This window comes from Bos mutus, chromosome 2, assembly GCF_027580195.1.
Source record: "Bos mutus isolate GX-2022 chromosome 2, NWIPB_WYAK_1.1, whole genome shotgun sequence".
Lineage (NCBI taxonomy): Eukaryota > Metazoa > Chordata > Mammalia > Artiodactyla > Bovidae > Bos > Bos mutus.
The window spans coordinates 36,568,617-36,593,518 of record NC_091618.1 but is presented as its reverse complement, the minus strand read 5'-3'; the positions used below and the strand labels follow the sequence as shown (position 1 = coordinate 36,593,518).

Genomic DNA, 24,902 nt, shown 5'->3' with positions numbered 1-24,902 from the left:
ATTAATTCTATGGAATGCTATCATTGCTCTGTTTACATGTAATTATTGATTCAAAAATATCTATCAAGAACATATTCTGCACCCCATATGAGTAATTCATCAATTTTATTCTAATCGTTTATTTACTTCATTAGTTTGCTATCTTTCTTAGATTGTGAATGTATTTAGAAGAAAGTGATAGTATTAGTTGCCCAGTTGTGTCCAACTCTTTACGACCCCATGGAGTATAGGCCACCAGGCTCCTCTGTTTATGGAATTCTCCAAGCAAGAATACTGGAATGGGTGGCCAGTTCCTTCTCCAGGGGATCTTCCTGACCCAGGGATCCAACTCAGGTCTCTTGCATTGCAGGCAGATTCTTTACCATCTGAGCCAAAGCCCCAGGCTATTTAGAAGAAGACTTAAATTTACTGTTATACCCTTCATACCTAGCACAGGTCAGGAACATAGATGTGATGAATATTTAGTAAAAGGATATTGAATCAAAGGATGGATAGATGGAAAAGATATTTAAACTTCAAGTTTGACTTTATTAATGAGAATTTCTGGGCCTTCCTGGTTCGATTCCTGCATTGGGAAGATCCCCTGGAGAAGGGGATGGTTACCTACTCCAGTATTCTTGCCTGGAGAATTTCATGGACAGAGGAGCCTGGCAGGCTATAGTCCTAGTCCATGGGGAGTAAAGAGTAAGACAAAGAGTAAGACAGGCCTGAGTGACTAACACTTTCACTGTTTTCACTTTGAAGACCTCAGGCAGTGGGATATGTTTTAAAGTATAAAGAATTTTAACATTCCTTAAATTATATATTGCACATATTTTACTCTGCAGATACTCAGGGTGAGTCCTAAATTTAAACTGAATCCCAAACAATCATCTGAATATTATATCTTATCTAGTACACTCACTCTTTCTGTCAATTAGCTACTATTTCTGGAGGCATTGTTTAAAGTCTTAATTCTAATGGCCAAAAATAGTATTTTTACAAATAACGAGTGGTTCCAGATGCAATGGATATTTTGCATCTAGTCATAAAACATCAGGATTCTATCACTAGTACGACAACATTCCCTTGAGACCTCTATGTATTTCCTAATGCTTTGGAGGTCTAGGAAACTCAGCTTCTGCTTTATCCTGAAGAATATAAATTAAGTAAGAACAATAGGAAAGACAAACGCTGAGGATAAATTGCCTGTAGGCAGATGAAAAGTGTAGTTTTGGCTCATAAGCTCAAACACAGATCCTTGCAAGTATTCATTTTAAGTTGTACATACCATCCACCTACATTTCTGTGCATAACAGACAGGAAGAATCATTAAAAATTATTAAAAATTTTTCAGAAGTTTTTTTTTTTTTTTAGAATAATTATGGTTAAATAGTATTGGACTGGGCTTTCCTGGTGGCTCAGATGGGAAAGAATCCACTTGAAATGCAGGAGACTGGGTTCGATCCCTGGGTCGGGAAAATCCTCTGGAGAATGGAATGGCTACCCACTCTAGTATTATTCCCTGGAGAATCCCATGAACAGAGGAGCCTGGTGGGCTACAGTCCAGGGATTGCAGAGTTGGACATGACTGAGCAACTGACGCACAGTACAGAAAAATTAAAGTTATAAATAAATTAAATTCTAAGTCTCTAGGAAGGAAAGAAGCTATAGAAGGACAGCTCTTGATTAGGGAAGAGCACTGCCACCCACCAGCTCTGTTGCTGTAAATAAATTGTACTCAAAGCTTAATGTCCTCATCTGTAAAATGGAAATAATAATGTCTGTCTGCCTGCTTTATGAGTTTTATAAGTTCATGTTCATGGTAAATGTATTTGAAAAAAAATGTATTATATAAATGTGCAATACGGTATTTTTTTCTAGTAATTAAAAAAAAAATCCAGCTGAAGGGTGACTTGTCCAAGTATCACTCATACAAGACTATATTAAATGCTGCAAACCAAGCAAGCATATGTTTCTTGTATACCAGAATAAAAGTATACAGTTACCTATTTTGTATCTGTGTGATGATAGAGTTCATTTTGCAGCCTTAATATTATATATGTCATTTGAAGTGCTTCCCAGGTGGCTCAGTGGTAAAGAATCTGCCTGTCAATGTAGGAGACACAAGAAACACAAGTTCGGTCCCTGAGTTGGGAGTATCCCCTGGAGTAGGAAATGGCAACCCACTCCAGTGTTCTTGCCTGGAAAATTCCATGGACTGAGGAACCTGGTGGGCTACAGTCCATGGGGTCACAAAGAATTGGACACGACTGAGTGACTGAGCACTTGCATACACATGAATGTCATTTGAAAACATTATCAAAAGGGGATGGTGTTATTGATACAAATAAAAAATAATTTGTTTCATTTGAATATATATATATATATATAGGTTAGCTCATCATTTAAAGTCATTGTAAAACATTTCTTTGAAAATAAAAAAAAGTAATGATATGCTTTTCTTAGTGCAGCAGTAAATCAAAGCACGACCCTCTTTCAGCCCTTAGACACAGAAAGGTGCATATTAAATGTTCAATAACAAATTCCTTAAGCAGCTAAAATAAAATTAACTGAATGACCTAACAGTAGAGATTATGATAAATTGAAATAAAATCTTCATTACTTTTGTTTTCTTTTGATGATGAGGGTGTCAGAGTCCATGAAAGCCAAACATTAGAAACTCCCATCTCTGCAGAGCATGTGTTGGCCTTGATCTTCTTGAATCATTTGTACTGACTCAGACAGACAACTCCTATGTCTCGGAAGTCATGCTAAGGCACTGTTAACAGGGCAAGGAGAAGTCCTCAGTCCGGAATGTGTGCTTAAATTTTTTTTTATTCCCTGAGATCATTGATGTTTTCAGGGAAAACTGGCACATTAAGAGAAGCACATACTAATGTAAGAAATGTTTGAATTCTCCTACCCCATTTGGTGGAGACAGAATTCCTATGTGTTACTTATTAAAAAGACTTGAAGCATTTTATAGATTTTAAAAGTATGCTAAATACTTTTAAGAAAGACACCTCTTGGAAAGAAAGTTGCTAAATTATAGAAAAGTGCTTAGATTTGCAATCTGAAATAATTTGATAAATGACTTGGAGTTGGGAAAAATAAAATAGATTAGATTTTTCCTCATATTGCATACCCCAGGCTTTCTCCCAAGGTCTACCAAACAAACAACAAAAAAAAGTGCTAGACAGGCAAGAAAAGCTCCTGGTTTATTTTCCAGGCCACTTGGTCCTTTATTATGTATTAATAGTAGCACAATTATTACTTATCGCATCTAAAAGACAATGTTATGCAAAAGTGCAGCTACATTTTGATCAAATAAAATATTAATACTTGACCTAATAAATATAATCACAAAGGAGAGTGTGGCTGATTGTCTTTCATGCTGTAAGTCTTAAATGTTAGACTTCCCAGGCTCTCATAAAAACCATTACTGTTTTTATTTGTAAATATATACCCAAGAATTTTAGAAATTGTTTATTTTTCATAAATACTATCTTTTAGAACGCAAGCTCCTTAAATACATAATCAAATCGTTGTTATTAGTTTCTCACTTCTCTCATTTCTCCCAAATTTACTTGTCTAAATGTTAAAAATATACCTAGTAGCTCAGATTTTGCCAAAAATAATAAATGAGAAGAGAATGTTTTGATCATTTAAGACTGATTTCTTAAACTCTTATTGAAAGGTAACCAAAGCAGTTAGAAATAAAATCAGCACACTGACAGCACTTTTAGGATATTTTAATCCAACCTGTTTCCATACAAAAGCATATTGAATATCAGTTATGCAGGAGGAGAAGATATTTCCAAGAGAGCTTGACATAAGCCCAGGTTGTGAATTATTTGCTTTGAAATGCTTTCATATTTTCCTGCTTGGAAATTTTGGTCAAGAGAAGAGTAAAAACAACTCATCCTAAGCATTTGGTCAAGTGAACATTCATAAAATGTTTAGCAGCTCACAAATACAATTTCTAAAAGTGCTAGATCATCCACCTCCAGAAGGGAGGAAGGAAGCGCCACTTTGCTATTGTATTGAATTTCCGGGGCCCGCCCCATCCATCTTGAGTTTCCAAATACTGGGAGCCCCAGAGGAAGTTTTCACTAAAGTGCTATTTGAAACTTGGAACACATACATTCCCAGCAGTCTTTACTCCTGCATATAACCTTACCTTCTCTACCCAGAGTGAATTTACCTTGAAGCGGTAAGAGCTTCAGGCTCTTCAGTTGCATCACTTCTTCCAGGGCCTGGGAAATTTGGTAAACTTTTAAAAAGTAAGAATTTTATTATTTTTAACTTTTTACTTTATATGAGAGTATTGTTCACTAACAATGCTATGCTAGTTTCAGGTGTTCAGCAAAGTGATTCAATTATACACATACATCTATCTATTCTTTTTCAAATTCTTTTCCCATTTGGGTTGTTATATAATATTGAGTAGAACTTCCTGTGCTCTACACTAGGTCCTTGTTGGTTATCCATTTTATGCCCTTTTTTTTTTTTTTTTTTTTTTGGCCACACAGCATGTGGGAACTTAGTTCCCTTGTCAGGGATCAGGCCTGTGCCCCCTGCGTGGGACGAACAGAGCCTTAACTTTTGGATAACCAGGGAAGTCCTTGGTTATCCATTTTAAAAACAACAGTGTGTACATGTCAATCCCAAATTTGGTAACTATCCCTTCCCGACACCCTTCTCCCCTGGTAACCATAAGTTCACTCTCTGTGAGTATGTTTCTGTTTTGTAAATAAGCTTATTTATATCCTTTTCTTTTTTTATTTAATATTTTTATTTTGCAGCATTTTTCTTAAAGAGGCTCAACTCCTACTCCCAATGATATGACTGGCTCCATAATACCTATATCCTCCCATATTCTCCGCTCACTTTTCAGAGAATGTTCCCTACAGTTTATTCTTTATCAGAAATCTGGTATTCATGAGCAGTGCTACTCCATCTCCTATTCTGTGCATCCAGAAGGCTTCTTTGGATTATTTTTTCTAGTGGAAAATATTCATTCTATGATTCAGCTCAGGCATCAAAGCCAGGATTAATAAGCTGTAAACTTTCAGATCATGGCATCCTCTTTTGATACCCACACACAAAGTCCTTATCCTTGCGATTATTATCTATAGTTTTCACAGGCAATTACCAACACTAACACTCTTAATTGGTACCACTCAGATAGGCTTCCCAGGTGGCTCAGTGGTAAAGAATCTACCTGTCAATACAGGAGACCCAGGTTCAATCTCTGGGTTGGGAAGATCCCCTGGAGAAGGAAATGGCAACCTGCTCCAGTATTCTTGCCTGGACAACCCCATGGAAAGAAGAGTCTGGCAGCCTACAGTCCATCGTGTCACAAGAGAGTCAGACATGACTTAGCAACTAAACAACAATCACTTACATTGCCCAGTGATATCTGCAAAGGAATATTTCCTGCCCTATCAGAAACAAGGATATCACAGTTATTAGCGATTGCAGTTCTACAAGTAAGCTGGTGAGCCCTGAAGAAACTCAGGAAGGAAAAGAATACCTGCCATCTAGCAGCCATCAGACTGCAGTCACTCCCCACTGTGAACCCTGAGGACACTCAGGGAGGAAAAGAATACCTGCCATCTAGTAGCTATCAGATTGCAGCCACTCCCTATAGTGAACCCTGAGAAAACTCAGGATGTGAAAACACAGGAAACTGATCCAGATAGCTGAGGTGCATATCAAACAATTGATATCAGTGAGCCCATACTCTTGCATCTGCCCGTACAAGAAAAGAACTAAATTCCTTAACTTGACAAATCTGGTTTCTTTAATTAACATTAATCGTTTGATGTTTCTGACTACCTGACTACCTGCTCTTTGTTGCAAAACTCCTATATATCCTATGTTACTGCTAAGTCGCTTCAGTCGTGTCCGACTCTGTGCGACCCCAGAGACGGCAGCCCAGCAGGCTTCCCCGTCCCTGGGATTCTCCAGGCAAGAACACTGGAGTGGGTTGCCATTTCCTTCTCCAATGCGTGAAAGTGAAGTCACTCAGTCGTGTCCGACTCTTCGCGACCCCATAGACTGCCACCTACCAGGCTCCTCCATCCATGGGATTTTCCAGGCAAGAGTACTGGAGTGGGGTGCCATTGGCTAGCTCCCCCTTATCTCCTTGGAGTTGTTTCTCAGAGCTATCTGAAAGGCAGTGTCCCAAGCTGCAGTCCTCATTCTGCCACAAAAAAATCTTAACTCGGAACTCTCATGTTGTGCATTTTAAAAAAATCAACAGTAGGTGTTATTTGAACCTAGAGTTCAAAAAAGGAAAAGGAAACTAAGAGGTGAAGTCATTCAAGTTTACAAAACTATTAATAATAAGTACTGAAGCCCAGATTTAAACACAGTGAGATCTCCAAGCCCATGTTCTGCTAGCACACTTTGCAAGTTTTTCAAATTACTTAAAAAAACACATTTTCTCCCAATGAGTTAAAAGAAAAAAAAGGAGAGGTAGTTTGAACATCTTCCATCTGTGAACTTTAGGTTGAATAAAAGTTTACCTAGTGTTCAAGAGACAGAGAAACCTGTCTGACTGATGGGTTAAAATCTTACCCTTAAATTTCCTTGTGCCAATGATTACACTGTTCTGCCTAAGATAAATTTTCTTTAAATGTATTGACCTTATCTTCTGCTAACTACTTCTAGACTTTTCTCCGCCCATATCCTATTATTTTCTGTCTCTATGATTTCACTACCTCACTCTAGTTTAAGAATATTTGAATTCCTATTATTCTAGAAAGCATTCTCTGAGTAATCTTTCACTCTGAGCTTATATTTAATCCCATTTCTTCCCTTTACAATAAAAAAAAAAGTAAAGAATTACCACTGCCTGCCTTTAATCTTCAATCATATTCTGTTCTTCATTAGTTCTATATTCTACAAAAGCTACTCTCAAGAACAATACCAATATATCATGAATCAAGTTGAATCATCCAAACCAAGATTCAACTTCACTTGAGTTCTAGACATACATTCCCAAGTATCTAACATCTGTATCTACTTATATTCCAAAATATTGAATATATTTCCTTATTATACGTTCTCTATTCTCATACACTACTAGTAATATTGACATTTTCTCAACCTTTCATTGAGAAAATTTGGTGTCACCTTGAATTCTCTATCTCACTCTGCAACATCCAAATGGTACCCAAATCTTGCTGATTTTCCCAAAACCGTCACTTATGTCAAACTTTGTGTTAGGCAGTTAGAATAGGAAAAAGGAGTCCAGAATGATGGTGGCTAAAAGTCAAAGAAGGGAAAAGCCCACAGAACAGAACAAAGGAAGGTCCGAGGACCTGAGTGAGAACCTCAGGTAAAAGAACAGCCCTCCTGGCTAGCCCAATTTACATAGGGCAGGCTCAGTGGGGAGGAAAAAAAAAAACATATAAAAAGAGGAGGCAAAATTGGGCCAGGGGACTTCTCTTCATGTTTTTTGGGTCGGCCCACCCTCACACCTCAAGGATCTATTTTCCTTTGCTTTCTAAATAAAACTGAGCTGTGACATGGAACTGTAACACTGGTCCATCTGAGGAAATTGACTCATTGGAAAAGACCCCGATGCTGGGAAAGATTGAAGGTGGGAGAAAGGGACAACAGAGGATGAGATGGTTGGACAGCATCACCAACTCCATGGACATGAGTTTGAGCAAGCTCCAGGAGTTGGTGATGGACAGGGAAGCCTGGCGTCCTGCAGTCCATGGGGTCGCAAAAAGTCAGACATGACTGAGCGACTAAACTGAGGAGTTAAAGAATAAGTTTAGTCATTTAAACTCAGGATATTCAAAAGCTCGGTCTATATAACATAAAATTATAGTACCTAGCTCTAAATAAGAACAAATTACACCAAACTCCAAATAAATATTAATTGTATACGTCTCACCATCTCCATTAATGCAAAGAATGTTAAATATTATTCTTTTCTATCAGAGAGGGAAAACAAGTATGGATGTTACTAAACAATGTCTATGATTCTTGTTGGACAAAGCAAACCGAATTGGTTGTGAATTAAACTTATGTTTTCTTTCCCCTCTCAAATTTACTCTCAAAAAAAAAGTACTTCTTTTGTCAAAACATTTTACAAGGGATAAGGTCACAGTATTTGGAATTTTTCCTATGGTGGTCTGAAAATGAAAGTGTTAGTTGCTCAGTTGTGTCCAACTCTTTGTGATCCCATGGACTGTAGCCTGCCCTGCTCCGCTGTCCATGAGATTCTCCAGTCAAGAATACTGGAATAGGTTGCCATTCCCTTCTCCAGGGGAATCCCTCTCTCAATTCAACCTTTGCTAAAGTATAATGAGAGGGTGGTTCACAGCCATCTGTCTACAGTGTTTGAGTGAGAACTACAGTGCACACATTAGCCTCTCTTGAGAACACTGGTGTGTTAGGAGTACAATGGAAAATTTCATTTGGACAGGTGAAGGAGAAAAGGGACCGACACACAAAGATGCTTGTGATGAGGGTGTGTGCAACTGCAGCAATTGCACAAAGGAAAGCTGATGAGTGAGCCCACCCCCCACTACCCACGAACATCTTTTCCAGTCTGTTTCATGGAGCAATCAAAGGATATTCTGCACCTCTCAAAATGCCATCAATCTTTATTGACAAAGAAATAGAACATTTCTCTCTCAAACCTTTGCAGGAGAAATCATCAGAGCAATCTGGCTTGAACAGGGAGCTTTGGCAGACAAAGATTTGTCAGAATAAATAAATAAATAAATATATACACACATAAATTAGATAACCTCCACAAAATATGAATAGAAAGTTGATGATAATCTCCCAATTCTATTGTGTAAAGGGTAAAGAAACTCACAATTGTGCTCTCCAGGTCTCCTACAGTAAAGAATAGACTTCTTGATGAGATGTTTCCCATAATGTAAAGTGGAGCTAGGAATCTTGTGGCAATAATACTAAAACATAACCATCTAAGTGATTTAGATAACACATTCATTAACATTCCATATCTAAATCTCTAAGGGGCCCCTCCCTCCTCTTTGTTTCCCTTTCTTGTTCTGAGTTTTTTCCTTAGCACTTTTGAACAAAGCAGGGAAGAAGCTCTTTTGTTTATTTAAAAAGGCTTTTTAAGGTATCTGATAATTGCTTCTGTAAAATAATTTCATAAAGATCACGGAAATGTTCTTTAACATTAGTTTCGCCTTCAACAAGCCATGTTGCTATGGTCCTTTGTCTCCATGTCACAGAAGGGTCTGTTTGGCAGTGTCCAAGTACAGTACTGAGAAGAGGCAACAAACAGTGATGCCAACAACACGTGCTTTCAGATGAACCACTATTTAATAGTCGAGTCACTCAGTTTGGAGTCAGATACTGGTTTGGCCTGGTACTGGTTTGGGTCTTGAGTTAACAAGTCTTCACCAAGTTATCAAGTCAGGGATTTCAAATACTGTGTCTCTGGGATTATGGTGTGAAAATAAAACCCCACCTATATCAAAGTCCTTTGTAAACTTTATAAGCTATCATTTAATTTGTGAGTATGCCAAGAATGAAAGGGACTCTGTTTTTATAACATATTGCTTGTAGTGGACTTTGCATCCTCAAAGAGTTCAAGAAAAGGTGTGAGTACTTTTCAAAATATGACTTCGTAGGCTAGGGTAAAAAAGGTTTCATAAAGATTGTCCTAAATATTTAAAAAATTAAATAAATATGTACTGCTTTTAGCAGTTTGAATAGTTATTAGGCTTTTATTTATATGTTGTTATTTTTTGGAGATGATATATTGATTTTCCATGCTATTTTAACAAATGAAAGGTGGGCGTTAAACACTTAGACTATAAATGACACACCTCTGTGTTCAAATCTTACTTTTTACCATATAAGGTGGAAGCCTCAGTAAAAAGAGGCTTCTATGTCTCTGTGTTTGTTTCTCCTCTGTAGAATTCAAATGGTAAATTCTGCTTAGTCTTTTTTTTTTTTTTTCCTGTTAGTGTAAATTTATTTTTTTATTTTTAATATAAATTGATTTATTTTAATTGGAGGCTAATTACTTTACAATATTGTATTGGTTTTGCCATACATCAACATGAATCCACCATCCTGAACCCCCTCCCACCTCTCTCCCTGTACCATTCCTCTGGGTCATCTCAGTGCACCAGCCCCAAGCATCCAGTATCATGCATTGAACCTGGACTGGCAATTCATTTCATATATGATATTATACATGTTTCAATGCCATTCTCCCAAATCATCCCACCCTCTCCCTATGAAGATTAAGGTAACAAACGTAAAAGCTCAGAAGCTCAGAGCCGAACATAACACACAAATCTGTGATCAATAAGTGGTAACTATATTTAAATTAGTGTTTGAAAATTTTGAAAGTTTTATGAAACTTGCAAGGATCATTTTATCTTCAAGCATGTAATTACTGAGTCTCAACACAGACACTGTGCTCCCTTTGTGCTCTAAGATTTTGTATTTTGGCTTTATCAGTTCCATTTGATCCTCCTAAACCATTAAGTCTTGATTACAGGGAGTCTCACAGGAGAATAAACAGAGGAGGCAAACAGCAGCAGGCTCTCTGGCCTCTCACTGCACTCCCAGCAGGAACATTTTTAAACCAATCGATGCTAAATCTCATTAGACTTGAAGTCAACATCAAGATATCCATGTTTTGACCAGTAAAAAAAGTAGATAGAAACAATAAAGGATTAAATGTTAGAAGTAAGAGATCGGAGAATGGTTTCTCACCTTTCCTTTAACAGCAAAGGACACAAAGTTCTGGATTTTATCTTTTCTAGTATCAGTTTACACATGTAGACTTCCAAGGTGGCTCAGATGGTAAAGTATCTGCCCACAATGCGGGAGACCCGGGTTCAATCCCTGAGTCGGGAAGATCTCCTGGAGAAGGAAATGGCAACCCACTCCAGTATTCTTGCCTGGAAAATCCCATGGATGGAAGAGCCTGGTAGGCTACCGTCCATGTGGTTGCAAAGAGTGGGACACAACTGAGTGACTTCACTGTAGATGACAGTGCTTGTACCAGAGGGCCTTTAAGATCCCATCTCTGGCACTCTATGAATATATAATTACTTACATGTCACCTCATATTACAATGGGGCAGCTCAGTGATACAAATTACTGAGTTCATTGATATACTTGGACCATATTTGGATATATTTTTATTCAGAGAAAATTAGTTGAAACAAGTGACTAGAGAAGGACATAAATACAAAGGGAAAGAAGGAAGGAAAAATGGAAAATGAGAGGGAAGAAGATTATATTGTTGGTGTGGTAAGAATAATCAGGGGTCTCTATGTAAGTGGAACCATGGAGTTTTATGTACAGGGAATAACATATTGTATTTTAATTTTTTTTTTTTAATTTACTGCCAACCTCCTCTCCTCCCTCAGCTTTGAGTCTGGAAAGCTCTATATAACTTCTTGTCATTTCATCTGGGGTCGGGGAGCAGAGGTTACTCTGATTTACCATGCTCTAGTAAATATACCACCTCTATTACATCTGCAAACATGCATTCATAGGCATTAGTATTTAGTTTTAAATCTTTCATTTGCCAACAGAAAGAGCAGATTCTCTAAACAATAAACAACTATGGAGGAAATAATAAGATACTATAACAAGGAGGTGGTACCTCAAGTCCAAATCTGCTAGAAGAGATATCTATGATACCTGGAGATTTGAGAAAGAAGACTAAAAATTTTCTTTCTTACTTAAGAAATTGAAGAGTAATTAATTTTTGTGTGTAATTCATAAATATAGGGTTATATGAAGAATGCAGAGCTGGTATTATAAAAGACATCATTAAGTCTAACATGATGCTGTGACCTAAATTCTAAGAAAATCTTTTGAGAATCAAGGAGAAATAAAAGAGTAATACTAATGAAAAAAAATATTTTGTTAAAGAAAAGTAAAGCTTACAAACAGTAGTATAACTGAAATAATATAGCCAGATTTTAAGAAAGTCACTGGTAGAGAAGACATTGCACAAAAAGACATTGTTACTTTGATGATAAATTAATCATTTGAGAGATTGAGAGATACTCTCATATTAGTGACAAACCAGAGAGATCAGAATTAATTTTAATATCCATATAATTTCCAAGAACTTAGAAGTTTAAACAAATGTAATTTGATTATATGCTCTTATTTAGGGGGAAAAAAGCAAATAAACAAATCTATAATGCATAAGGAAAAATAGTTCTTTGTTAAAATATAGCAACTATCCACCCACACTTCCAAACTAAAACAGAAAACACCAATATGATCTATATACTGAAAGAGATCAAGACAGGGATAATGCTTGCAGCTCTGGGCAATTTTGTATGTGTGAGCTAGAGAGTAGTGGAAAATAAATTGCAGTGACTGGTCAACTGGAATGGCCAAGGCATTTCCTAGGATGAATGTTCAAAATTCCTTCTACTGTTAGTGACAATAGGACTATATATCATATAAAGAGAAATCTAATATAACATATATCATTCAAGTTTATCCCATTGCTGAAAATAAAAGGCATATTCTCAATAGATGAGGACAAAATAAAGTGAAAGGAATTAATGCTAGTAAATGATCAAGTGTTTGACATATTCACAATACTGTCTTCCATTCATTAAACCCTATATATAAAAACAGCCCATCTGCAAAAATTTAAAAAAATGTAGATATTAGTTTGAATGATTTTTTAGTAATTCCTTTGAAGTGATGAAGGCCTGAATTAGAATACTGGCAGGAATTTGAGAGCTGTTTTTCAGGAAGACCAGAAAGGATTTGGTTTTGAATTGCATAGTTTTAATGAAAAGCAAGAGAATTTCACAACCATGTCTCAAGCCTTCATAACATTGATAAAAAATAGGAAAACTGAGTGAAGGTCCATCAGATCTCCTCTGATAACAGAGCTATTAAGCATGTATAGTATGGAAAAGAGCTTCCCTGGTGGCTCAGACAGTAAAAAATCCACCTGCAATGCAGGAGACCTAGGCTTGATCCCTGGGGTAGGGAAGATACCCTGGAGAAGAGAATAGCTACCCACTCCAGTATTTTTGCCTGGAGAATCCCATGGACAGAGGAGCCTGAGGGCTGCAATCCATGGGGTGGCAAAGAGTTTGTATAGAACTATTACAAAAATGAGGATTTTTTTAAAGTATACTTAAAAATACATCATCACGTCTTTGTTCATGTCAGAGTTTCTGTTTAGTTTTGACTTTTGCTTTCTTCTGATCCATTTCAGTCCCAACCTATCAAAACTCCACTTCTACTCCAAGCTAGATTCAAATACAGCCACAAATGACTTTCTATAGCCTCTTAAGCTGATTTGGTCTTTTTCCTACGATACCAGGCATATTGCCCTCAGTACATTATTTCCTCAACTAGAATATTAATTTTTTGAAGGAACAAGGTTGCTTTTACCTCTGTACTCTCTTGCCCAACACAGTGTCTGGCCCAAGATAAACATTCACTATATTAATTCATTTGCTCTTTCATTATAATAACCTAACAAGCTAAAAGATTACTACTTAGGTAACACTTTGGGGCAAAAAATACCAGTGATATGGATTATCCTAGTAAGAATAGCTTTTTCTCCTGCCTTGATAGATAAAATTAAAAAAAAAAACAAAACACCCAAATATCATATCAAAGATACTGTGCAGGAATCCTTGACATAATTTTGGAAGAAATGTAAAAGCAATATCCTGAGACTACAATCATTTATCATCAAGTAGCAGCTGTTGTTAGAATTGATATTGATCCTTGGTAAATTGCAACCAGAGTAACCTTGTTGTATCATCACAAAATTCTCCCACTACATCATTTAGCTATGAGATGCTTCCTTAACTTGTGTCCTTAGGTTTTTCTCTTCTATAATCAATCACATAAGAAAAAAAAAAAAAAAAAAGTGGTGTATAGATGTAACCCAAAATGTTTTGGGGCATTTTTCAATTAAACATTTTCTAGAAGAAAATATAACATAATTACATAAAATAAATGATTATTTTGAAAAGCCATCCAGTGGAAAGATAGCTTTAAAACTAGAAAGTGTTTATATGTGATTCAGTTCAATCTTCTCATCACTGAAGTAAAGAAACTGAATCTGATTAAATAATATGACCGAGGCTGAAGTGTCAGAGTTCTAGAATGTGAGATTCCTGACATCCAACTTAGTTTCTTTTATCCAATTACCATTAAGGAAATGAAAAGTGTTAGTTCCATAAGTTGTAAGAAGTTCAGTAGCAACTTGAATTGAGGAACCTCCTTCCCCAAGCCCCTCTGTTATTTTAGGAATATGGATCCTAAGTGGGACTATTGGAAGCTAAACTTAATTAATTATAGCTTTGACTCTTATCATTGGTAAATTATCTAACTGCTCCATATTTTAATTTCCTTAGCTCCAAAAACGGGATATATATTATTACCTACCTCATAGAGCTTTGTGAAATATTTAATTTAAAACACTACTAAGTGTAGTTAGTACTATAGTAATTGGGTTATAGTAAGAACTCAGTAAGTTTCAGTTGATATTACTATTAAAGTCAAAGTTCTGATTTCCTAAATTGTAAAGAAAAATTCAATTGAAACTCTTGTAGTTTAAATGACATTACTTTTTCTGCATTCTCATCTTGCTTTAGTTTCTACTAGCTTATACATCATTAGGAAGCATACATAGCACAGTATCAAAAATCCCCCAGGGAAGGCCGGAGATTTCTTATATTTCATTATCTTTCTTCCTTCCTTCTTTTCTTTCTCTCTTTTCTGATGGATTAGTTAAAATCTCACAGATAATTACAATGCATGTGGAAACCTTGCTAAAATATCTTCATCAAAGATATGAAATCTTAACTGATAGTAAAGTGACAGAGGTACAAAATAAAGTTTATAGAATTATATTTTCTGAGCAGTCAATATTCAGTCCATATTCAATTATTTAGAAGCTGATCAAATTTGTGAAATACCAAACCCCTTTATCTTTCATCATCCTTCACTTTTCCTGCCTATACTTTTTTCCAGTTTTACAATTCATTTATATACCCATCCTGGAAGTAAAAGGGAAAACAAAGGAGGAAAAATGCAAATCTGTTGATTGGAAAGAAGTGAGAAAACTAAATTGTGATGCTAGATCTATTATGGATCACCTGATGTACCAATGTGGAGTAGCTACAATTTCTCTATCTTCCCCTGACCTGGATACTTGATGTGTTAACTGATGTGTTTTGAAAGAGACGGGACACTTAATTTTTAAAACTATTCACCACAAATGACTGAATGATCCTGCAACAATTGAAATATATCCTTCTCTATAAAAATACACTGAAGTTTTTACATTAAATTGAACTAGTATCACTAAAACTAAAATATCTTTAGCAGCATCGTCAATTTACTAGTCACTCTTCTTCACTGCTGTTCCATTAAATGTACAACTCATGATACTAAACAACATAAATCTAGGTAACTCAAAAGAAAGAGACAAAACTTGTCCATGTAAACAGAAAAAAATTTGTGCAGAAAGTCCAAAATCATATTGAATATTGAATTTAAAATATAAGGCACTATGCATTTAAATACATATATCAAGAGAAAAGAAAGGAATAAGGGAACCTAAAACCTCTTGATAGAGTGAATATATAAACAGATAATGGCAGGATCATATATGAACCCAGCAGTCTAATTCATACCTACAGCAACATGCCCAGGAAACCATAGCTAGAATAAATAGCTCAGGAAGACAGTCAACTATGAATCAGACTTTTTCAGGAAGTTTGATTGTTATCTTTAGTCACAATCCAGGAAGCTAAGTAATAACTTCTGTTAATAATTGGCCCTAAGCGACCAGGATTTGATTAATAACTAGCAGCTTCTCTAATTTTTGCCCCCATTTTCAATTTAGAGCCAACCAGAGAAAGCCAAATATGCACCCAACTCCACAGGATGCCCTGCTTTTCATTAGCCTTTTTATTGATTCCCCAAGCCAATAGCCTTCAATCAGGGCATACCTGAAGCCTTCCTTTGTCTCCACTATAGAGGTTTCCCCTTTGGAAGAAAAGCTATGACAAACTTTTCTTCCAAGTTTTCCTTGGAAGAAAACCTATGACAAAACTAGACAGCATATCAAAAAGCAGAGACATTACTTTACAAACAAAGGTCTATATAGTCAAAGCTATGGTTTTTCCAGTAGTCATGTATGGATGTGAGAGTTGGACTATAAAGAAAGCTGAGGGCAGAAGAATTGATGCTTTTGAACTGTGGTGTTGGAGAAGACTCTTGAGAGTCCCTTGGACTGCAGTCCATCCTAAAGGAAATCAGTCCTGGGTGTTCATTGGAAGGACTAATGCTGAAGCTGAAGTTCCAATACTTTGGTCACCTTATGCAAAGAATTGACTCATTGGAAAAGACCCTGATGCTGGGAGGGATTGGGAACAGAAGGAGAAGGGGACGACAGAAGATGAGGTGGCTGGATGGCATCACCGACTCAATGGACATGAGTTTGAGTAAACTCTGGGAGTTGGTGATGGACAGGGAAACCTGGGCATGCTTCAGTCCATCGGGTCACAAAGAGTTGGACACGACTGAGCAACTGAACTGAACTGATAAAGGTTTCCCATTCTGTCCTTGTGTGCATGCTAAGTCACTTCATTCATGTCTGACTCTTTTAGACACTGTGGGCTGTATGTAGCTTGCCAGGCTCCCCTGTCCATGGGATTCTCCAGGCAAGAATACTGGAGTGGGTTGCCATGCCCTCCTCCAGGGAACTTCGGGACCCAGGGATAGAATCTGCATCTCTTATGTCTCCTGCATTGGGAGGCAGGTTCTTTACCACTAGCTCCACCTGAGAAACCAATATCTCTCCCAAAACACAAATGACAGTGGCAGACTCCCTTGCTACATAATAAGCTCTGAACAAATAGTTGGTTTCCATTTACTTCAACTTGATTGAGCACCTTCTGCAGTCCATCAATGGACCATATGCTTAGATATATTAAAAAGTCAATCTTCACAATATTCTGTGAGGAATTTTTTTGTCCCCATTTTATAGATACAGAGACCTTAAGTTCGCAGAAGTTTACCTCATGCTAAAGTAAGTGTTTTGGGTATATTATTTTGATTAAAGTCTTTGAGATAATATTAAGAGAATAGCTAACAACAATAACAAAAATATAAATTAGCTGAATATTTTCTAGCATTATTTGCCTTTATATCTATCACCTTGCTGGATAAATATCAACACTGTGTTTTTAGCTGATGCATCATTTTAAGATTATAATTTATCAAAATATATATAGAATTTGAAATAATGAAAAGCATAATAAAAATAACTTTCATAACTTATTTGCTATAAGAACCTGAAATAATCTGAAGTAATTTGCTTGTCAAGCAGTGATTGTATCAATGGGTTTTTCATAGATAATGTGTAGAGAATTTTATAAAAGAATGTAATAGTTTATTATATTGACAAGGAAACAACTAAAAATAAGATTTGTGTGATTCTAAAAGAATGTAATAAGTATTTGCCTAGCACTTCAGATATGCTGCAATTTTTTAAACTGCCTAACAATCATGTAAATAGTATTGTGCTTATTTTACGAATGAAGAAGCAAAGTTGTCAAGATATTCAGAACTTTAAGCCTCTCAGCTAGTGAGCAGGGAGTCTATATTTAAAAACTGGATTACTTTTTGGTTTCAAAGTCCAACAAACATGCTCAAAAGAACCTTTGATTAAAATTCACCTTAAAATGTTCCCTTACCATGTAAGGTGGCCACAGAACCTAAAATTGAATTTACTTTTTAATGATAAAATAAGACTAGCTTTATAGGAAAGAAGGGGAAAAATGGTATTTTCACATGTTTGAAATTACCACTGAAAAAATAGAAAAATATAGATGAATAATGAGGCTTTCTAAGGCCTAAAAATAAAATGATACTTAAAAACAATTCTTTTAACAAAGACATGAAAAAGTATTATACATGAAAAAGAAGTATACAGATAACATTGTTTAAATAATAATGTGGAATAAGAAATGGTGACTAAAGGCCAAATAATTTCTCATGTGGTTTTCACTTTGTTTTACTAATTCCATTAAGTTAACTCAAACCTTCATTATGAATTCCTTGCATTGAGTGTAAATAGAAATAAACAGAAAGCTGGAATTCAATAATCATTATAAAAAGAAAGATTCAAGCCCTTGGCCTTTATAACATATCATGTTAATGAAGGAAAACTATTTTCTTGAAATTTCCCTGTTTCAATAAAAGTAACGAATTTGTCATGTAAAATTACAAATGTCAATTATGATCTGACCATTTTGTTAAGTGTACAGTGGAAAAAAAGTGCCTCCTTTATATACATTAAAGATGTTGCTCCTTCTTTTAAAGAAATGTTTTATTTATTTGGTGGCACTGAACTCTTAGTTGTAGCATGTGTTATCCAACTTCCTGATCAGAGATTGAACCTAGGCCCCCTACATTGGGAATGCAGATCTTAGCCACTGGACCACCAAGAAAGTCCCAAAGATATTGCTCCTTGACATGAACAAAATACTGATATTCAGTTGACTCATTGGAAAAGACTCTGATGCTGGGACGGATTGGGGGCAGGAGGAGAAGGGGACGACAGAGGATGAGATGGCTGGATGGCATCACTGACTTGATGGACGTGAGTCTCAGTGAACTCCGGGAGTTGGTGATGGACAGGGAGGCCTGGCGTGCTGCGATTCATGGGGTTGCAAAAGTTGGACACCACTGAGCGACTGATCTGATCTGATCAGTTGATTTAATCTTAAACTTTTTAGTTCTGTCTCCTGTCTACTGAGTTACAGACATATTTTCATATAAAGGAAAAAATACTTAAGGTCTTTATTTTTGCCTCTTTCTATTAGAAAGCATCACTAAAAACAAAGCTAGTGGAGGTGATGGAATTCCAGTTGAGCTATTTCAAATCCTGAAAGATGATGCTGTGAAAGTGCTGCACTCAATATGCCAGCAAATTTGGAAAACTCACCAGTGGCCACAGGACTGGAAAAGGTCAGTTTTCATTCCAATCCCAAAGAAAGGCAATGCCAAAGAATGCTCAAACTACTGCACAATTGCACTCATCTTTCACACTAGTAAAGTAATGCTCAAAATTCTCCAAGCCAGGCTTCAGCAATACATGAACCGTGAACTTCCAGATGCTCAAGATGGTTTTAGAAAAGGCAGAGGAACCAGAGATCAAATTGCCAACATCCACTGGATCATCAAAAAAGCAAGAGAATTCCAGAAAAACATCTATTTCTGCTTTATTGACTATGCCAAAGCCTTTGACTGTGTGGATCACAATAACTGTGTGGATCACAATAAACTGTGGAAAATTCTGAAAGAGATGGGAATACCAAACCACCTGACCTGCCTCTTGAGAAACCTATATGCAGGTCAGGAAGCAACAGTTAGAACTGGACATGGAACAACAGACTAGTTCCAAATAGGAAAAGGAGTATGTCAAGGCTGTATATTGTCACCCTATTTATTTAACTTCTATGCAGAGTACATCATGAGAAATGCTGGGCTGGAAGAAGCACAAGCTGGAATCAAGATTGCCAGGAGAAATCTCAATAACCTCAGATATGCAGATGACACCACCCTTATGGCAGAAAGTGAAGAGGGAACTAAAAAGCCCCTTGAAAGATGAGAGTGAAAAAGTTGGCTTAAAGCTCAACATTCAGAAAACGAAGATCATGGCATCTGGTCCCATCACTTCATGGCAAATAGATGGGGAAACAGTGGAAACAGTGTCAGACTTTGTTTATTTGGCTCCAAAATCACTGCAGATGGTGATTGCAGCCATGAAATTCAAAGATGCTTACTCCTTGGAAGGAAAGTTATGACCAACCTAGACAGCATATTCAAAAGCAGAGACATTACTTTGCCAACAAAGGTCTGTCTAGTCAAGGCTATGGTTTTTCCTGTGGTCATGTATGGATGTGATATTGGACTGTGAAGAAAGCTGAATGCTGAAGAATTGATGCTTTTGAGCTGTAGTATTGGAGAAGACTCTTGAGAGTCCCTTGGACTGCAAGGAGATCCAACCAGTCCATCCTAAAGAAGATCAGTCCTGGGTGTTCATTAGAAGGACTGATGCTGAAGTTGAAACTCCAATACTTTGGTCACCTCATGTGAAGAATTGACTAATTGGAAAAGACCCTGATACTGGGAGGGATTGGGGGCAGGAGGAGAAGGGGACGACAGAGGATGAGATGGCTAGATGGCATCACCGACTCGATGGACATGAGTTTGAGTGAACTCTGGAAGTTGGTGATGGACAGGAGGCCTGGCGTGCTCTGATTCATGAGGTCACAAAGAGTCGGACACGACTGAGTGACTGAACTGAACTGATAACAGACCTTATGAGGATGGAGGGGAGAAAAGGTATGGGGCAGGTTGGGAGATGGATGTTATAAGAAAATACCCAGGGAGCTTTCCAAACAATATGTAACTCAGAGGTTGAGGTTGATGCCAAGAGAAACAACTGTATTGAAGAGAACATGTTCCAATCACTTTGAAGCAATTGTATGAATAGCACAGAGAGACTGTACACATTAGGATCCTGAACTTGTACTGATTGGGTGACATCCATCAAGTCCTCAAATCTGTGACAAGTTTCTTCATATTTAAGACAGAGATAATGATATTAGAACCTCATGGGGCTTGTTCTAAGGATTAAGAGTAAACATGTATATGTTGACATATAGTAAGCACGAGGTTTATTACTGCTATCAGTTTGAAATAAAGTAAATGACTTTGTTTTGGAGAATGAGCAGCAAGTTGAAAGTTTTTATGCTTACTGTGGTGGGTGTTTGGTCACTAAGTTGCGTCCAACTCTTGCATCCCCATGGACTGTGGCCCTCCAGTCTCGTCTGTCCATGGGATTTCCCAGGCAAGAATACTGGAATGAGTTTATGCTTATGGTCAAGACAAATAGGATGCTGCTTGTTCCACAAGCTATGACAATATTCTTAGAGGGAGGAGGAGATCAAAAGAAAAGAATTGCTTTCTAGAAAAAAAGTAAGCATTGTGTGTATGTCTTTTCAATTGAAGAAACTTATCACAGGCTTCTCTATGCTCCATAATGGCCAATGAACACTTGATTATAACACAATCATGTTGCATTCTGTCTCTATATCTTTGTGACTTTTGTCAAAGTTGGTATATCTTGAAAGTAGTAACTATGTCAAACTTTTTGAATTTCAATCGTCTAGTAATGCAGAGGTATTCAATAAATTTTGAAGGAGTGATGAACCAATATCAAAAAATAAATGAATGAATTCGTGGACTTATAGTTTTCAGAGAAAAAAATGCTATTCACATAGAGTGGACTTAATATTTAACATGAAATGGAAATTATGTTCAGATGCTTCTTTCAAAATTTAAATCTGCATCTTAGAAATGATTCAGAAGCCCTACCAAGATGATTGATTTAGTCCAAAGGGTTGCACAGTGTTCTGTTTCTACTTCGACCTCACAGAAAATATTTAACGTCCACTAAAGAAAGAGCTGTACTTGTATTGTCTCTTGACCAATAAGTCACATTATCTTATTAAGAAAAAAGAAGAAAGCCTATCTTGGGAAGAATTTTCATTTATTTATAAACACATACAGATTTATTAGTTTGAATTGGTGATAGATTTTCGAAAATTGAAATTTGTTTTAACTAAATTTAAGACCAAAAAAAAAATTTTTTCTCCTTTTGAAATCTTGAAGATATTTTAGAGTTCATGTTGTATTGCCCATGCTTGCCTTTCAAAATTAACTATATGTGGCAAGTTTGGCATATCTTTTGTTGATAAAACTTGCTTTTAATTTAGGAATCACACTGATTTGAGCTATACTATTTATTTGGTAATTTTTGTGCTTGCAGAGTATTTCCATGATTTTGTTTCTCAGAAATAATATGAGAAGTGGTATGTAATACTTCTTACCCTATTTGAGTCAATTCTTGATCTGGAAGTATAGATGGGAGGAGGGATGTTGAAAGCTTGAGGTACCAGGTATTCCTCAGCATCCATCATATCTTCTAAATCTTCTTCATCCAAGAGATTCTGAAAGAACTTGCTGTCGTTTGGACTGGGAAGCTTCATACGATCATCACCCTAAAAAATTGCCCATCAGATACACAGACAAAAATGATTCTTTCCTTCATGTTAAATATGTGAAGTTTGCAGCAAATTTATATAATATCAAAATCATTGCAAATTCATGCACTCATTAAAAAATATTTAGCACAATTACCTGCCATATAGAAGCCTATAACATATATAGATATGACAGGGAAAGATAAATAAATTAAATACAGAAAAAAATTTGAGATGAATAAAGTAGAATGCTATGGCTATTTTTAGAGAGCATAATCCATTTTAGATTTGAGAATAATGGTAGGTTTCATTGCCAAGATGGTGTTTAACTGTGACTTTAAGAGTAAATAATAAAGAAAGAGCAATGAACTTATCAATCTTTATTATATTTGGTTGGTTGATAGTGCAAAGCTATCAGGACACAAAGTATCCATGATTTGTTCTACAGCATAACATTATGAAAGTGATATCATTCAAAATCACAACAAGCATGGAAAAGAACCTAAATGGGAATGGGAGAAACACCAAAACAATTGTTACTCTCTTACCTCAACTATTTCTTAAGTAGAATTTAAAAATTTAAGTTATAAGATATTTTTGTAAACATTTTTTAAAATCAGAGTTAATTTGGGAAAAAGTTAGATAGAAATCATTGTCTGCTAAAACGTGACTTTTATCTTCATGTCAGACTATTGATATGAAGATAAACAGTGCTCTGTTTTATTGAGAAATCTTAACTCAGTGTTATCCAGACTATTTGCTTATGGTTTATGCAAAATATTCACAACAAAATTTACTGCAAATTTAAATGATCAAATCCAGTTTTTGTAGTGTTACATATAAAATGTTCTTTTGGTCTATTATTTTATCTATATATATTCATTTAAATCTGAGTTATTGTTTGGTTATAATAACCTGAGATATTATTTTTTAAATAAACATATTTTAAAATATTTTTCTAGGAAATGAAATGTCAATATATTTAAATATCTAATTCACTGCCTTCAAACATGGACACAATGAAAATGAAAATTTATTTTCTTTTTTTTCCAAGAGGAGATAATTATAACAATGAATGTAACTAGTAGAGTACTTCAAGGCTTGTCTGAGGATAAAGGCCTTTTTATGCACATGAATAATCATAATTATCTGACAGATCAATAGCAGAGGCACTTAAGTGCTAAGGGAAAATGCTTAGAAGCGGTTCTGACAAGCAAAAGTCATTTCACATTATGTTCTGCTTAGTTAATCAGTTTGTGAGTGGTGATATCCACAGTTCGAAAGTTCAGATATTATTACTGTTTTGTAGTGAGCTTTCCATTGTGCTCTTCTCAAAAACCTAAGTCAAAGGTACAAACCTGAATAACTAGGTATCTTTGAGGGTCTCGAGCCATCCTTGAAAATTCAGCAGCCAGTTCCTTAAATTTAGGTCTACTGTCAGCATCAATCATCCAACCTAGAAATTCACAAGCAATAAAAGTCACTATATCCACAATTAGGAAGAAGTGGGATGCAAATTTTACAAAAATATAGGTTAAGTTTGAAAAATATTATTTTAATAAAAATAACCTGAAAAACAAAGAAAACTAATGAAAGAAACAATTCAATAGGTGAGAGTCTCACAATCAGTTTACTGATATTCATAACTACATGTAATAATAACATAAGCTTTTTATCTTGTTGATATAATTTAAAATTAATTTTTTCATCATAGAAAATATAACCTAGGCTAACCATAGGAACTTAAGAAATCTCAGATCTTTTCTCATTATGTGTAAAGAGAATTTTTTAAAAAAACTTTTCTTTAATGTGTATAGAAGGTGAGATTGGAATATAATTTATCAGTTTATATCAGGAGTGACATGGATTAAAAACTTTGATTACAATGTGATACACTGGCATAAAAGTGAAGAAAAGAATCAAAAGCAACTTTCTTATGCTATTTTTTTTTCCTGGTGGGAAAAACAACTAATGCAAAGTGATTGGCAATGTTTGTTGAGCAATAGCTGTTCATTTATCTGAGTATTAGCCTTTCCAACATAAAAACACTATCAGCAATTTTCAAGGTATGTATTATTATTTAGCTGGGAGTCTAGATAAAGTGGGTCTTATCTCCCTAGGCTCTATTTAACTGATGAAATGACAAGAATAAAAGTACCGAGCTTTCCTTGATTTTACTTCCAAATGACCCTTTTCTTAGACACTAAAAGTTCTAAAAGCGAGGTAAAAGTCCTTATTTGGCAAAAATGTATTCCTGAGTTTTCATTATTTTATTGGAGCTTCTAAATGAACTATCTAAATCATCTCACTCTACACGGGATCAAGTTATGTAATGCATGCATGTTTGCATACTCTCTTCCATGGATGACTACCAAACAATGTTTGACCTAATAAAGTTATAAAACTTGTTTCTCTGTTTCTCATAATTCAATCTTTATTCTTGTTATGGGAAGTCTTTGGCTGTCATTAATATTATTTGATTTTTTTTCTCTCCTAACTAAGCTCAAATGCTCTATATTTTATATACAACCATTGAAAAAAATGTTTTTGATACCAAGATGTTAATGAGAAAATCAGTGTTTCTGGAACTCTATGGGAACAAAAAAGGTTAAATTCTCAGTGAGGTATCAGTTTCTTTCTAACTAAATATTGAGTAAATAGAACTACGCTTAGAGAAAAGGGCATGCTGACCCAAACTGAAAAGCACATTTTTTATTTCTTCCCTCACTGTCAGAATGTATCACACATGTCATGAATATAAATCTGAGTAGACCTGGGTCCAAAGTCTCATATTAATAAGATGCTTATTCACCTTCACCAGTT

General features: G+C 35.8%; 1 protein-coding gene across 4 annotated transcripts in view; it reads right to left on the bottom strand.

Annotated features, from left to right (window-relative positions):
• The window catches only part of ERBB4 (erb-b2 receptor tyrosine kinase 4), a 1,231,440-nt gene that overhangs the window by 22,799 nt on the left and 1,183,739 nt on the right, over positions 1–24,902 (bottom strand). For all 4 annotated transcript variants that reach the window (XM_070387158.1, XM_070387172.1, XM_070387165.1 and 1 more), the window contains exons 24-25: positions 23,438–23,535; positions 21,927–22,097 (exon numbers count right to left, since the gene is read on the bottom strand). In XM_070387158.1, coding sequence (XP_070243259.1) covers positions 21,927–22,097; positions 23,438–23,535 — 269 coding nt within the window. The remainder of the gene's footprint in view (positions 1–21,926; positions 22,098–23,437; positions 23,536–24,902) is intronic.